Raw genomic sequence first — 13,912 nt, forward strand, 5'->3', positions numbered from 1 at the left:
GGTGGGTTTTTTTTTGCGTTCTGTTTCTCGCCACTTCATCTTTTAGGGTGTAATTTATGCAACACATCTTTTCCCAAAGCAATTAAATGCCCGAATATACCTGCCATTTCATTTATAGAATATATCAAACAAAATGAAGACTGACTTCCTGTTTCAAATTAGTTGGCCTTTGTGATACAAAACGCGAAGGTATTTTTTTGTCATACTATGGAAGCACCGTATTCAGAAATACGTGGCGATGCCTGTGGTCTTTGCACCAGGCGTCTGCACTATTGCCGTCTTCTTCAGGTCGGATTCATTCAAATTTGTAACGTTGACTATATTGCTCACGGGAGAGGATGACCGCAATCACAGACCATAGCATCCAGGCGTCTGGTGTGGAGTGCAGTATAGTCGGTGTGTGCTCTCGCCAGCACATCTTCGCAAACCGACGGCCAATTCAAGAGGCAAAGAGACAGCGGGCCGGAGGGGTGGGTTGTGACATTTTCAGACACAGTCTAAGCCACGCATAGATACAATTTGCCCGTCTTTTCAGGGAAATCGGATATACATTCAAACATGAACAAAGGCGTACTCCTTGGGCTTCCAAACTAACCGCATGAGGTCGAAGGGCTGAAACGTGTTTATCTGTGGCGCACTTATCTGTGAAAGTGCAAAAGTGGATTCACCTATGGAACAAGTAATAGTTCATCTACCTTTTACACCAGTAGGCTGTATACTCCCCTCAAGGATGGGGGCAGAAGTTCAGAATTTTTTTGCAATGGCTGTATCAACGCTCACAACACAACAGATCTTGCCCCAGTACGTGGTTTTATGTCCCACCCAAACCTTTCCCAGGAGGTCTGCCATCCAGGTTACTGGCCAGGCTCACACCTGCTGAGCTCCAGCGGGCTGCCAGCGGGGAGGTGCAGAGCGATATTTTGGGGGGCTGGCTACACAACTAGGAATCACAACTAGCGCAGGTTTTGCAATAATTCGAGGTGGGGGGGAGGGGGGAACTGAAATCTTTAGAATGAGGGCATTGTTCTTAAAATTTAAACGAGCCTCCTTTTTTCCCCAAGGAAAACAAACCCCCCGGCAACAACAGACCCCTCCTACTGTCAGGCGAGACCTCACCGCCTTCCCAGGTCACCTTTCGGCATTAATTGGTGCCTCACGAGCCCCCTTGCGCGCTTCCTCTCTCCCTCCCTCCCCCCAGCTATCGCGATATCTCCTGGCCCAACCAGCTCCCTCGTGCCGCGGTGTCGCAGCACTACCTTGTTTCCCGGAGACCGGCGGCCATTTTCACTCCACTTCTGCGAGAGGGAAGATAGCTGTGCTCCGCGATGGCCGACTACTCTAGCGTGGCTCCTCCGTCCAGCGGCTCCGGCGCGGGCATGAACGACGCCTTTAAGGACGCCCTGCAAAGGGCTAGACAGGTAGGTCGACTGGGCGCGGGTTTCTTTGCTTTCCCCGGCAGGGAGTTTTTAAGATCAGTCGGAAAAACAACAACATTTTAAGAGAGGCAGGCGCCCGCCGTTCAACAAAGCGGTCCGGCTTGGGCCTTGTTTCTTAAACCGCTCCTAACAAAGGAAGGGTCCGTTTCGCCCGCGGCAGCTTCGCTGACGAACGGCGAGTTGCTTTCCTTAGTGTGTAAAAGTTTACCAGGGAAGTGTTTTTTGGGGGGCTTTTCGTACAAATGGCGTGAAATCCAACCCCCACAGTTTCGAGAGTTGACCACGTCCCCCTCCTCCTTCTAGGCCCGAGTTAAGAAAGCACGCAGCAGAAAAGCGGTTTACTTGTGGCGCTGTCGGCTAAGGGATGATATTTGTATCGCTAAAAGGACGAGGCGCCTTCGATCTCGAATGAAATATATATGAATATATCTTAAAACCTCGACCACAGGGAATAGTTTTGGACTAAAAACCCTGCTTGGTGCGGTCAACTTTTAAAAGGGGGGCTCAACGTCGAGGGAACTTTTGTCACGAAGAGTCGTTTTTCAAGTTGTACCCGAGCATTTAGACAAAAGAGCCGTTTTGTAGTAAGTGTGGATTCGCTCGACCGGGAGTCAGCCCGCCTGAATGCGTTTGGAGGGTAGCGTGTCTTCCGCGCTTGAGATGTCCTTTTTACAAGAGAGCAAGACGTGAAGGCGTTTATCCGAGGCGGAAATGAACTTCCCAGTAACGCAGCAATGTAGTGTTGGAAGAAGTAGTGTCAGAGGCGGCTAAATGAAAAGTACAACAGTTCATGCGGTCCAATCTCATTTTTTTCAGATCGCTGCGAAAATTGGTGGTGACACTGGTGGTGCACCTCCACCAGCTACGAATGAATTTGGATATCCAGGCCAGAAAAGGCCGTTGGAAGATGCGGGTGAGTAGATTTGTTTAGAGAACTTTTGCATCCATTTTCTGGTCATTTCCTGATTTTGTTTACACCTTTCTACACTCTTTGAATTGCTAGTGTGTAAAGATTTCTTGTATTCTGTTTAAAATTGGTGAATACACAGTATTTGTAGTTCCTTTTGCCTAATTTTTATTTCCTTTTGAGTGTTATGCACGTTAAGAAGCTGTATTCCATTATCCAAACAAATCTGTATTTTCAGATTTTGTCAGTTTGTGTTTGTGTATAAGCTTGCAGTAATCAGGACTGCTACACTGCACTGTTTTATGTAAGCAAGGTGTCAGGATGATTCTAATTTTGTGTAGACTGACTTGTCGTAAGATCGCACTGATACAACAAATGTTACAGGTTCTTGTCTACTCTGCAAAAAAAAAAGTAAAACAAAAATCAAGTGCACATAAGGAAGATGAATCGTTTAATATTGCCAAAAATTGGAAATAAGTTTAAAATTATTACTGTGTTAGTGCTGTTGGTGTGGTTACAGTGTACTTCCTGTGCATAAATAAGCTCCCCAGCGCTACCCTGGAACATAAGTGAAAGTCAAAACGTCATGATGGTTCAGCTCATGTATTTCATGCTTTTATTTCATGTGTAGATGACTCTTGGACAAGTCTGAGCAGTAGAAAACACTGGAAGGGATTGCCCCCTCCTTTTGAAGGCAGGAACCTTTTGCTTATTAAACCTGTCTGTAGTATGTGAAGGTGGAAGGTGTCAGCCCAGTTGGAGACGGACTGCTCTTCAATAGAATCTGCAGCGTTGCCTTTCTGTTCAAGTTTGCCATGTTATAACTTTCCAAGCATTAATTGGGCTGACGGCGTTCATGTTTATTGCCCCCATGCTTAGGTCTGTTGAGTGTTTAGAAGCATGGGTAATAGGAATTTACATAAAATCAAGAACCCGCATAAAAGTTTCAGGCCCTTTTTCCAGGAAAATACTTGCTGCATCTTTTTTGGAAACTGTTTCAGTACTTGGGCATAATTATATTCTGCAGTTGGGAACACGTTTTATGTCATAGTCAAATCTCGGAACATCACGCAAAAGTGTCTGAATTTGAGAAGTTTTGGTGTTGTCTTTGAATTGTTTGGAAAATGGAAAGGCAGTCAGATTTGCATTTGTATTTTACTTTTTTCCAATGACAATGATATTCTGTGAAATTTAATGGTCGCTTCCTTGTTCCCAAGTGCTGTTAACATTCCTGTTTTCTGTAGTGATCTTCTTAACATCTAGTACATCTCTTAACTCTGTGTGTATTTGTCAGTATTAAATGTTGGAAATTCTCCTTGTGTTTTTTTAAGTCTCAAATTGTTCCTGTAGCTATATCATAGAACTAACATTGAAAACTTACTTTCCCTTTCAGCCTCAGATCTTAACACTGGGGGTAAACCATTAATCAAAATATCACATCACATAATACAGCATTCTATTTTACAGATCAGCCGGAAACAAAGAAGGTTGCTTCACAGAATGATCGTAAGTTACAAAATTAATTATTCTTTAGATTCCATATAAAGTTATTTTGTTGTTTTGTTTGATTTGACAGTGTTATACATAATAAACTAATCTTGAGGTTTTTCATGTTTAAGTTACTTACAGTTTGTCACAAATTACATTTGAGTATACGGTTGCATTTAAAACTTTTGGAAAAATTTAATTAATCATTTTTTCTTTCAGCTTATACTTCTCCAATGGGGGGGATGAATGCACCTCAGAGGTAAGTTTTATTTTTATATGGAGTAAATGTATTGTCCTATTAAGATTTATGGCATGTTTTCAGAACTGTGTGGTTGTGTGGGTGCACAAAGGTTTCAGCATTATGTAGCAATCTGCACTTTGGTAAATTTATCAATTTTTTAAACAAATTCTAAACTAGTAATTAGATTGCCTTCCAGAGTTAGTGACAGTCTTAGTGTTGCATATTTGCTCTTATGTTCCAGTCATAATCCAAATCGGAAATTTCTGTTTTGTTAAGGTCTGTTTCTGAGGAGTTCAAGGTTCCGGATGGAATGGTTGGATTCAGTAAGTTTAACTCTACATTTGCTAGTATTGATTTTGCAGAGAGTGCTTCAGGATTTGCTAAAGCTTCTTTTTTGTCTTTAGTTATCGGTCGAGGAGGTGAACAAATATCTCGCTTGCAGCAAGAATCTGGATGCAAAATACAGATTGCCCCAGGTAAGGTTTGAATCTAGTCTGCATTGTGTTAAGGTAGCTATTGTTTAGCTGTAACCTAAACCTTGTTAGATGCAATTATATATGGGTTCTTTTCACATTTGTGAGAAGTTTTTATAGGCATTGTAGTTACTGATGTAACAAAGCTAGATGTTTCTTATGTGTTACCTTTTGAATGTGTAGAAATGAATTGAGAGTAATTTTAACATGTTCTCTTTTTAAAATTTTAGACAGTGGTGGTCTGCCAGACAGATCTGTGATGTTAACAGGTTCTCATGATTCAATCCAGTAAGTATAAAATGTCCGCGCACATCTAAATAATAAACCTCACACAGATGCCATATTATTTTAATTTATATTATGTGTACAATTTACAATTGTGGGAATTTGTTGTTCAATGCATAATTTTTATTGTGGACTTGAATGGCTGTTGTGTTTTGTGATGTCTTTTTCCAGGACTGCGAAGAGGTTGCTCACTGAAATTGTAGAGAAAGGAAGGCCTGGACCAGTCTTCCACCATTCTGATGGGCCGGGAATGGCAGTTCAAGAAATTCTTGTTCCTGCCTCCAAAGCTGGCCTGGTGATTGGAAAAGGTGGCGAAACCATCAAACAGCTGCAGGTGAGGAGAAGAATGTTTTGTCTCCTGATATGTGCAAATGCAAGCCTGCAGTTTTGTTGTGTGTACAAGCCACTGTTTCTTTCCCCACAAAACAGGAACGTGCTGGAGTGAAAATGGTAATGATTCAGGAAGGCCCGCAAAACACGGGGGCAGACAAACCACTTAGGATTTCAGGCGATCCCTTTAAAGTGCAGGTAGGCAGATGTTCTGGTCCTTGGAGCTTGAGAGTAAAATTGCAAGTAAAGCTCTGTTACAGCGTCTTTGTTTTTGTTCTTCCAGCAAGCCAAAGAAATGGTGATGGAGCTCATCCGCGATCAAGGAGGGTTCAGAGAACAGCGGAATGAGTATGGATCCCGAATGGGAGGAAGTGACTGCAGCTTAGATGTAAGTGAAAGCTGCTTAGCTGTCAGCAGTGTCTAAGCATATTTTTGAAATGTGAAAGAATGGACTGTAGACTTCTTAGATATGCCCAAGTTTAATGTCTTGAAAGTGTGCAGGGTTTTTAAAAAGGCAACAGGGTAACTTTTTTTCTTCACAAAGTTAATCCCATAACTTATTTTCTTCTAGGTTCCCGTGCCAAGGTTTGCAGTTGGAATTGTTATAGGCAGAAATGGTGAAATGATCAAGAAGATTCAGAATGATACTGGTGTGAGGATTCAGTTTAAACCAGGTAAGTTCCAGGATAGTAGGAACTTGAAGCCTTTGTAAAATAGTTCAAAAGCTCCAGTTTTTTAATTCACCTGTTACTGCTTGTTTCTTGGCTGCAGCACGAATGATTCAGTGAAATTTCAGTATGCTCTAAAATAGATCAATAATGAGCTAATATTCTCACTGATGGAGTGACTTACACCCATGAGACTTACACAGTGTGTTATTTGTCTTCTCGTCTTTAGATGATGGAAGTACTCCAGAAAGAATTGCTCAGATCATGGGACCCCCTGACAGATCTCAGCATGCTGCAGAAATAATCACAGATCTCCTACGCAGTGTTCAGGTTAGTTTTTTTTAAATATCTTAGCCGAGCAACAGAATCCTGAAGACCTGAAACAGTTCATAGTTTGGTTCAGTCTCAGAATGCATTTTGGACAATTTTTATTGTAGGCCGGTGGTCCACCTGGACCAGGAGGAAGGGGAAGAGGAAGGGGTCAGGGCAACTGGAACATGGGCCCGCCTGGAGGGCTTCAGGAGTTCAGTTTCACGGTCCCCACCATGAAAACTGGGCTCATTATTGGGAAAGGTAAGCACAGAACCAGTTTGAACTCCCAAGAAAAACAATTAATCCATGGCGTTTGAATGTTCATAGATAATGCGTGAAGCTTCGCCTTTTACATTTTCTTTAAAAAAATTTTTCATTTCAGGTGGTGAAACGATAAAAAGCATAAGCCAGCAGTCCGGTGCCAGAATAGAGCTACAGAGAAATCCTCCCCCCAATGCAGACCCGAGCCTGAAGATGTTCACAATTCGTGGATCACCACAACAGATTGACTATGCCAGGCAGTTGGTTGAAGAGAAGATTGGAGTGAGTCTGGTCTTGTATTAGTGAAACAACTGTTCTAAACTTAAAGCAGTTGATCGATGTGCAGCATGATCACAGAATAGAGAGAGGACAGCTGGAGATGATGTCTGGTGGGTAATATCTGGAAACCTTTGTCATTTTAGGGTCCCGTCAGTCCCTTGGGTGGTCCGCACGGCCCACCAGGGCCTCATGGAGGTCCGGCTCCTCATGGCCCCCCTGGGCCTCCTGGGCCACCTGCTCCAATGGGTCCTTACAATCCCGGGCCCTACAACCAGGGCCCGCCTGGTCCTCAGTAAGTTCACACTGATCTCCTCCCGTGGCGCGAACCCTGTAAGAATGCATATGCCCCATGTGCATACACGGTACTTCTAATTTTCAAAGTCATCCTGGCTTTTTAAGTGTTGTGTACGATGCACAATATATCGTCGTACTACTGAAACACAAGCGTGGGTTTTTCCGTCTTAATGGCGTTTTCAGTGTCGACGAAGTCAGTTGTATCCCTGGTGCGTTGATTTTGACTGGAGGCCTGACATTCTGGTTTTTCCATTACAGTGGTCCCCCTGCACCGTACCAACCACAAGGATGGGGGAATGGCTTTCCTCACTGGCAGCAAGGACAGCAGGACCCCGGTAGGTGCCCTGTTCCTTGTATAAGTGTTTGACATTTCCATACAGTAATTTATTAAACGCTTACTTTTGGTGAAAGCTTATGACGTACATACCTGCAGTTTAGAATTTATCCTTCCCCCCCCACTATTGTTGTAACTTGTTCTTGACTACGACACAGTTATACATTTCAGGTGTCTTGCATTTTGATGTCATACATAAGGGTTGTTCACCGAAACAATAGCATGGCGGTCGATAAAGACGTCTTCACTGAAGTTCTCGAGTCCCAGCATACACGGGCATTGTGGTGCAGGAGTGTTGGAGACATGACTCTCGAGTTTCCAGAGCGAGAATGATAGTAAATCCTGGGAGGCAACGGAGCATAGAGATAGTGGGATTTTTTTCCACATTTTAGCCTCTTCCCATTATTTTTTTTGGCACAAACTCGCATTAGGGGGAGATTTGCTTTATTTCACTAGTGAAGGGCAGGGGATTTTTTTTTTTAGTGTCACAGATAAGTTCACTTCGTTGGCCATATACAGTTTCTTGTATTAGGAATTTCTTTTCGCATACTCCCAACTTGCTCTCCGTGAGACACAGACAGGGAGAGAAGCTGGGGCTCAGAGCGCAGGGTCAGCCATTTATACAGCGCCCCTGGAGCAGTTGGGGTTCAGGGCCTTGCTCAGGGGCCCAACGGAGTAGGATTCCTCTGCCGGCAGCGAGATACAAACCAGCAACCTTCCACACAGGCACAGATCCTGAGCCACAGAGCCACCACTCCGCCCCTTTTTACAGGTAGCCCTCTTTTGGGAGGTGTGCTTTCGGTTCTTGGGTGACCCATGTCTCTGCATGCTTCGCAGGGAAGGCAGCAGCCGATGCGAACGCAGCAGCATGGGCAGCTTATTATTCTCAGTATCAGCAGCAGCCGCAAGCCCCGATTGCAGCTGCCAGCGCTGCTCCGGGCTCTGCGCAGACAAATGGACAAAGTAAGTCGTTGTTGGCGGTTTGTGGGTTTTGCGTGACTTCAGTGCGGAGGCTTAGCATGTTTCTGTATTGAGATGTGTGAAGTTTGTCACTTGGTTTTATGAGCGACTCAAAACCAGAGCCAATAGAAATCTGCTGAGTTCCAATCCAAATTCCAGTCGGGGGGTAAACAGCTGTCAGCGTCCTCAGCCTGCCGCGCGCACATGCAAAACAGATAAATCAAATAAGTGAGTTTGATTTCGAAGAATCAACAGATTTCTTTTGTCTTCTGTTGTTGAATAGTCAGCCAGCACGTGCATTTTTGTGCATTAGCTAATGCCGTCTGGAAACGGACAAAAAAAATTCATAGCTGCTGAAATTTTAGTGTAGAAATCAGCTTACACATCGAAGATCATTCAGAAAAATTCTTACTGCAGCCTTTTTAAGAATGGTTATCAATTAAATTGTACCATTTTTAACAGGTGACCAGCAGAATCCAGGTCAGAGTGGACAGGCAGATTACACGAAGGCCTGGGAGGAATATTACAAGAAATTGGGTATAAATAATTTTGAAAAACATAAATTCGGACTATATAGTGGGTTAGTTTGTTAGTATGAGTTCATTTCCTCACTTATTTCTTTTACTGTTTAGAGCATCACTTTTAAATGCTCTCGGAAGTTACACAGGGGCTTTCACTGCACTGTGCTTGTTCATTTATGTACACCTTGAAATCTTCACACATCTGCCTGAAGGAGAACGGAACCAGATATTCAGATTTGTAATGATGAAATTTGGTATTCCGTTGTCTAGTTTAGAATCTGAATGAATAGGGCAATGATGGGAACAGCTCTTTGGATTGTTTAAAAGAGTGTAATGCAGTTTTTGTTTTGTAAGTGCAGGATTCCTAATGTACTTTGCTATTTCAGGTCAACAGGGACAACAGCCACAGGACTACACAAAGGCTTGGGAAGAGTACTATAAAAAGCAAGGTACTTGAACTGGAGTTGGAAGTACATCACAAGCAGTTGAGATAAAAATCATGCGTCTCCATAGCACTGCAAATTAGCAGCTACCTAATTCAGTGTCTGTGTCTTGCACGGCTGCAGATTTGTAAAGTTAAAACCAATTTGGTTTCATGCAATACGTATTGGCAAATGGCTTATGCCATTAAGCTTTATAGTGAATTTTATATCGATATAAAAACTTATCTTTTGCAGAACACCAGAACTAATTTGTTCACAGTTAAATGGGGTTTGACTTTGGGACCTTTGTATAGGGAAGTAGGGAGGTTTTCTAAAAAATCTTTTTTCTTTTGGTTTTCTAAAAATCTTTTTTTTTCTTCTTTTTAACGACCCAAAAGGTCAGGCGGCTCCGGCTGCTGCTGCTGCTACCCAGGCAGGCGGCCAGCCTGATTACAGCGCAGCGTGGGCTGAGTACTACAGGCAGCAAGCGGCGTACTATGGGCAGGCCAGCCCCCAGGCCATGCCCCCACATCCTCCTGCACCGCAAGCACAGCAGGTACTGTCGTGCTAAGACTTGGCTTTAGCGTCACGGTTTCGTTTTGTTTTTTAGACCCGACGTTATTTGCTGTTAAAGGGTCAATATAGTTCCCGTCCAGAAAAGACCTTACTGTAAATCGGCATGTATAATACGTGTTGTCCTAACATTTCCTCCCCAGGTGTAGCAGAGCACCACACGAGCCAGCGCCTCGCTAACATTTTTCCCCCCCAAATACAGGTTTTTAGATTTTTTTAAAGCTAAACAGATGTTCCTGTTGTTAACCATATATGTATTTTTTATGTATTTCTTCTGCACAGGGCCAGTAATGTGAAGTGGACATAGAGTATTTGCTTCATTGTCGAAAAACCTTTGTTAAATGTATGGATGCAGACGACTTGATGAAGATCTTAATTTCTTTGGTTTAAAACAGTGTTCGAAAGAGTACGTAAAAAACACCGAAGGCAATTTTCCTGTATAAGATGAACGGTTTGTTTTTAGTATGTGGTTCATAGATTTGGACATTCCAGCTCCTGTATTTCATCATTAATTATGTGGTCAATGCTCATGTTTATGAAACTGTAGTAATTTCCATGTAAATCATCTCGTTTTTTTAAAAAATGCCTGTTTTTTGTGTTTTGCAATAAAACAAAATGAAACCTCCTGTGTTGGTAAGTTGGGTGGAAATATGGGTAATTCTCAGCCTTGCAAGTTAAGTTGTAGTTCTGCCCTAAGGTGTATATGAATGTCTGTTACAGACTGTACAGATTTGATGACATTTTAAGTTTCGAGTTTTTCTTCGCTCACCCTAAAAAGTTAATGGCTCTGAGTTTTTATTTGAAGTTTTAAGTCTACGAAATTTTTATTGGTATTTAAAACATCTTAAGAAATGAAAGGAATGTTGCAGTTTTTCACTTAAGTACCTGTTTTGTTTTAGCCTTGTCTATTCTATAGGCTTTCAATACAGTGATTTAGGACCAGGCCAGTGTGCATGTAGTTATGGAGGTAGTGGATATCAACATGATACACCTGAAATTACAACCTAGTTCTGTAGTATTTTTTCAATGTACTGTATATGAACATTACCTGTGTGCTGACTTGAGGTAGTCTGAACTGTTTATAATAAGAGAACAACTTTTTCCCTCACAGGAAAGATTAGAAAGGTGGTAAGAAAGCAAAAAGTATTCTTTATGAAATGTTCCCTTAAATGTGACTTGATGAACATCATAGTCAAATTGCTGCTTTTTTACAGCACAGGTAAATGTGTTCTTATATTAACAGTAATTGTCTTTGCAAAAGTACTGATTTTTTTCCCCCATCTTGGTGTCTTAAAGCCACTGTCTGCTTTGTATATATTTGCTGGCTTTTTGTTATGATTAAAGGAAAAACGTGAATGCAGAATCAATTTGCTTTGCCATTGTCCTTTAAAGTGCATCCAGCGTAGGTCTAGATTTGTAGGGCTGAGGAGGCCTACGCTGTACACCATCCTTGATTTGTTCCATCAAGGAGCACTTTCAATGTAAGTACAAAATCACAAATATAATGGATCCGAAGTCCTTTTGCTTTCAATGTATTTCTTTGAGAGACTGAAAATGTAGTGTTTTGACTAGCAGTGAAGTATTGCTTTTATTTAAAAATAGGATCCTTTCTATTCATAGGTAAGTATCCAAATATTGAAACACGTTTATTGCAACTGTTACCATGACACCTTTCCTTAAGTTCCAAGTTTAAATGTAATCATTTGAAGGTCGTGTTTTGCAATGTTAACCGAAAAGTGCAGAATTCTCTTAGTTCTAGCAGTTAGGCTACCGCATACGTAATTGGTACTGTAGACTGTTTTGTAGGCTACCATCTTTTTTTTAGAAATGCTTGCCGGTTTGATCCATCCCTTTCAATACGATGAAATGTTACAATAGAAGGCTTTAGTAACTACTTTTTAAAATATTATAGGGTGCACAGTGTAGTATGTGGCAGGATTTCTGTTTACAGGAAAGCGATTTATAATACCATGTAACTGATGATAAAGATTGAAATTAGAAAAGTTTTTGGTTGTAGATTCTCACTTCTTGCGCATAATGATAGGACTGTTTACTCTAATAAGATCATTTAACAGGATGCATTTAATGCATTTAATGAATAAGCAGCTTCAGAATTGGATTAGAAAATATTAAGTAAGCACTTCTAGAAAGGCTCTATAAAATGATAGAAGAAGAAGTACTCCGCTGAGTTGTTTTGAAATGCCATTGTTTTAAGTACGTTTATACTGGAGGCTGTTGAACTGATTCATAATTGAATGATTGAATTTTTTATTGATGGCAAACAGTGCAATATTTAATCTTTGCAGTGTGACCCAGACCTTTCACCTTAGGTTCTGCTGCAGTTTAACAGGTAAGCATAACCTAAGGACAACAGTGTTTGAAATATGAATGACTTGAATGACTTGCCTTGTAGTGACATGCATACTTTTGTCATTTTTGTTCTGCGAAAATGTTGAAGCTGTTAGGGATGTGTTAAATCATTTGGTTCAAACTGTGACCTTGGAGAAAAAAGAATCAGAAGAATAGCAACAGCCTTCATGTATTTTTCATATTAATGTGATGAACATCAATGAATTGCATGGCATTGAATTGATCATATTCAAAACATGAAGCCGAAGTTTAAGTATTTGTTGCAATATAGTTAAAATGTGCATTTCTTCTCCCTTGACTGCAATGACTTTCAAGCATAGCTTTATAGTATATCACTTGCTGGTTCCTTTTTAATTCTTATGTGCAGTTTTATCATTTAATGTAGATATTCTAGAACAAGCTTTATTATGATAATTTGTATACACTTAGGTTTCTGGTAAGTCTGATTTGTTTAGTGTAACCTTTCAGAATGCTTTGAGAAAATAGGTATTGCTTTTGTTTCTATCCTTAGTGTCACTGCAAAACATTGCATGCAGTTTGTTGCTAGTATTTGAAAATAGTAATGCCGTATAATTTACTTGTGTATTATTGGTTTGAAACATGTAATGCCCCATTTTTGTAGTGTTCATACAACTTAAAAATGCTGCCTTCATTTTCACACACAGTGTTGAAGATGCTGCGAGCATAGTTCATAGAATCAGGCCCTGAGAATAGTTTGTCCCTAAGGAGGAATCCTTTGAGTGTATTCCACTGGTGAACGTAGACCATTCAAGGGCTCCAGTTATAAGGTAAACTTAAGGAACTGTTATAACTGAGAAATTAATGTTCTTTCTGTTAGTTTAGGGTCTGTCTTCAAGTACATGCTTTTTTGTGTTTTTGAAATTATGATTTAATGTTCTAAAATGCAATATTTTTCTATCATATAATGTTAGGTAATTAATGTCTTATAGTTTTTTTATAAATGTAGATATTAACATATGCTTTTAACTGGCGGTACTCTGACAAATCTGGAGACTCATGAAAAGTTTGCTTTAGGCAGTTAAAGATGGTTAGAATTGAAACTTTTTTTTCCCTCCAAGTTCTAATGAAAAGTTTAAGATTTTGGCAATGAATTGGATAGAATAAATTCTGTCAGTATTTAAGAACTTGCAAGTTTCTACACTTTGCCCATTCGAGTGTTTGGCTGCATATATTTTATTTATATGCATGTGAGATGCTGTTTCCTTTTGAGGAAAGTGTTCTCAGCAGAAAATGCCTGGGGTGTAGAAAAGAAGACAAAACAGGAGCTGTACTGAGAAATATCCAAAAGGGGAGCATGCGTTAGAGGTAACCAATGGTGACGTGCTGTGTATATTCCACAATGTACTTTCATAGATGAAACTGTTCAAGTTTTGAGTGTGCAACTTTGTTCCTATGTTAAAAAAATAAACTTGTATTAGTTGAAAGACTACAGATGTGTCTCTTTTAGTGAGTCTTTCATTTTGGGCATTGTTATTAGTGTGTATTAGACTTTTAGAAACACACATTTGAGCAGTTTTCTGATCCCATTGATTTGTTCTTAAGATTTCATATGCTTGTATGACTCCTGCATATGGCTTTCTTTAAATATTTTGTACCCAGGTATGAAAGACATGAACAGCATTGTTCTGCTGATATTGTCCTTTTATTTTTTTTTGTATTGTAGTCATTGTAGAACATTGTTGGAGGATGTGTATATTCCTCTACTGAATATTCCTTGTTTGTACAGCATTTCTTCTC

The 13,912-nt window shown here is 40.7% G+C and overlaps 1 protein-coding gene across 5 annotated transcripts; it reads left to right on the forward strand.

Annotated features, from left to right (window-relative positions):
* Positions 1-1,258: 1,258 nt before the first annotated feature.
* fubp1 (far upstream element (FUSE) binding protein 1) lies at positions 1,259-13,604 on the forward strand. 5 transcript variants are annotated; one of them, XR_015925170.1, is made up of 23 exons: positions 1,259-1,418; positions 2,253-2,349; positions 2,975-3,037; positions 3,811-3,849; positions 4,051-4,090; positions 4,349-4,395; positions 4,477-4,548; positions 4,776-4,833; positions 5,002-5,164; positions 5,260-5,358; positions 5,444-5,548; positions 5,732-5,834; positions 6,058-6,158; positions 6,266-6,401; positions 6,523-6,683; positions 6,824-6,972; positions 7,233-7,309; positions 8,146-8,271; positions 8,731-8,805; positions 9,176-9,238; positions 9,610-9,767; positions 10,067-12,134; positions 12,820-13,604. XR_015925170.1 is itself a non-coding variant. In XM_088597961.1 (22 exons), the coding sequence occupies exons 1-22, from the start codon at positions 1,326-1,328 to the stop codon at positions 10,073-10,075; spliced, it is 2,034 nt and encodes a 677-aa protein (XP_088454087.1). In that variant the 5' UTR covers positions 1,259-1,325; the 3' UTR covers positions 10,076-13,604. The 5 variants fall into 5 exon arrangements, 4 of the variants coding, with proteins under 4 accessions (XP_088454087.1, XP_088454089.1, XP_088454088.1 ...); XM_088597961.1 differs by having other exon boundaries at positions 10,067-13,604; XM_088597963.1 differs by lacking the exon at positions 8,731-8,805 and having other exon boundaries at positions 10,067-13,604.
* Positions 13,605-13,912: the final 308 nt, after the last annotated feature.

Source organism: Lepisosteus platostomus, chromosome 11 (genome assembly GCF_059453375.1).
Source record: "Lepisosteus platostomus isolate fLepPlt1 chromosome 11, fLepPlt1.hap1, whole genome shotgun sequence".
Taxonomy (NCBI): domain Eukaryota; kingdom Metazoa; phylum Chordata; class Actinopteri; order Semionotiformes; family Lepisosteidae; genus Lepisosteus; species Lepisosteus platostomus.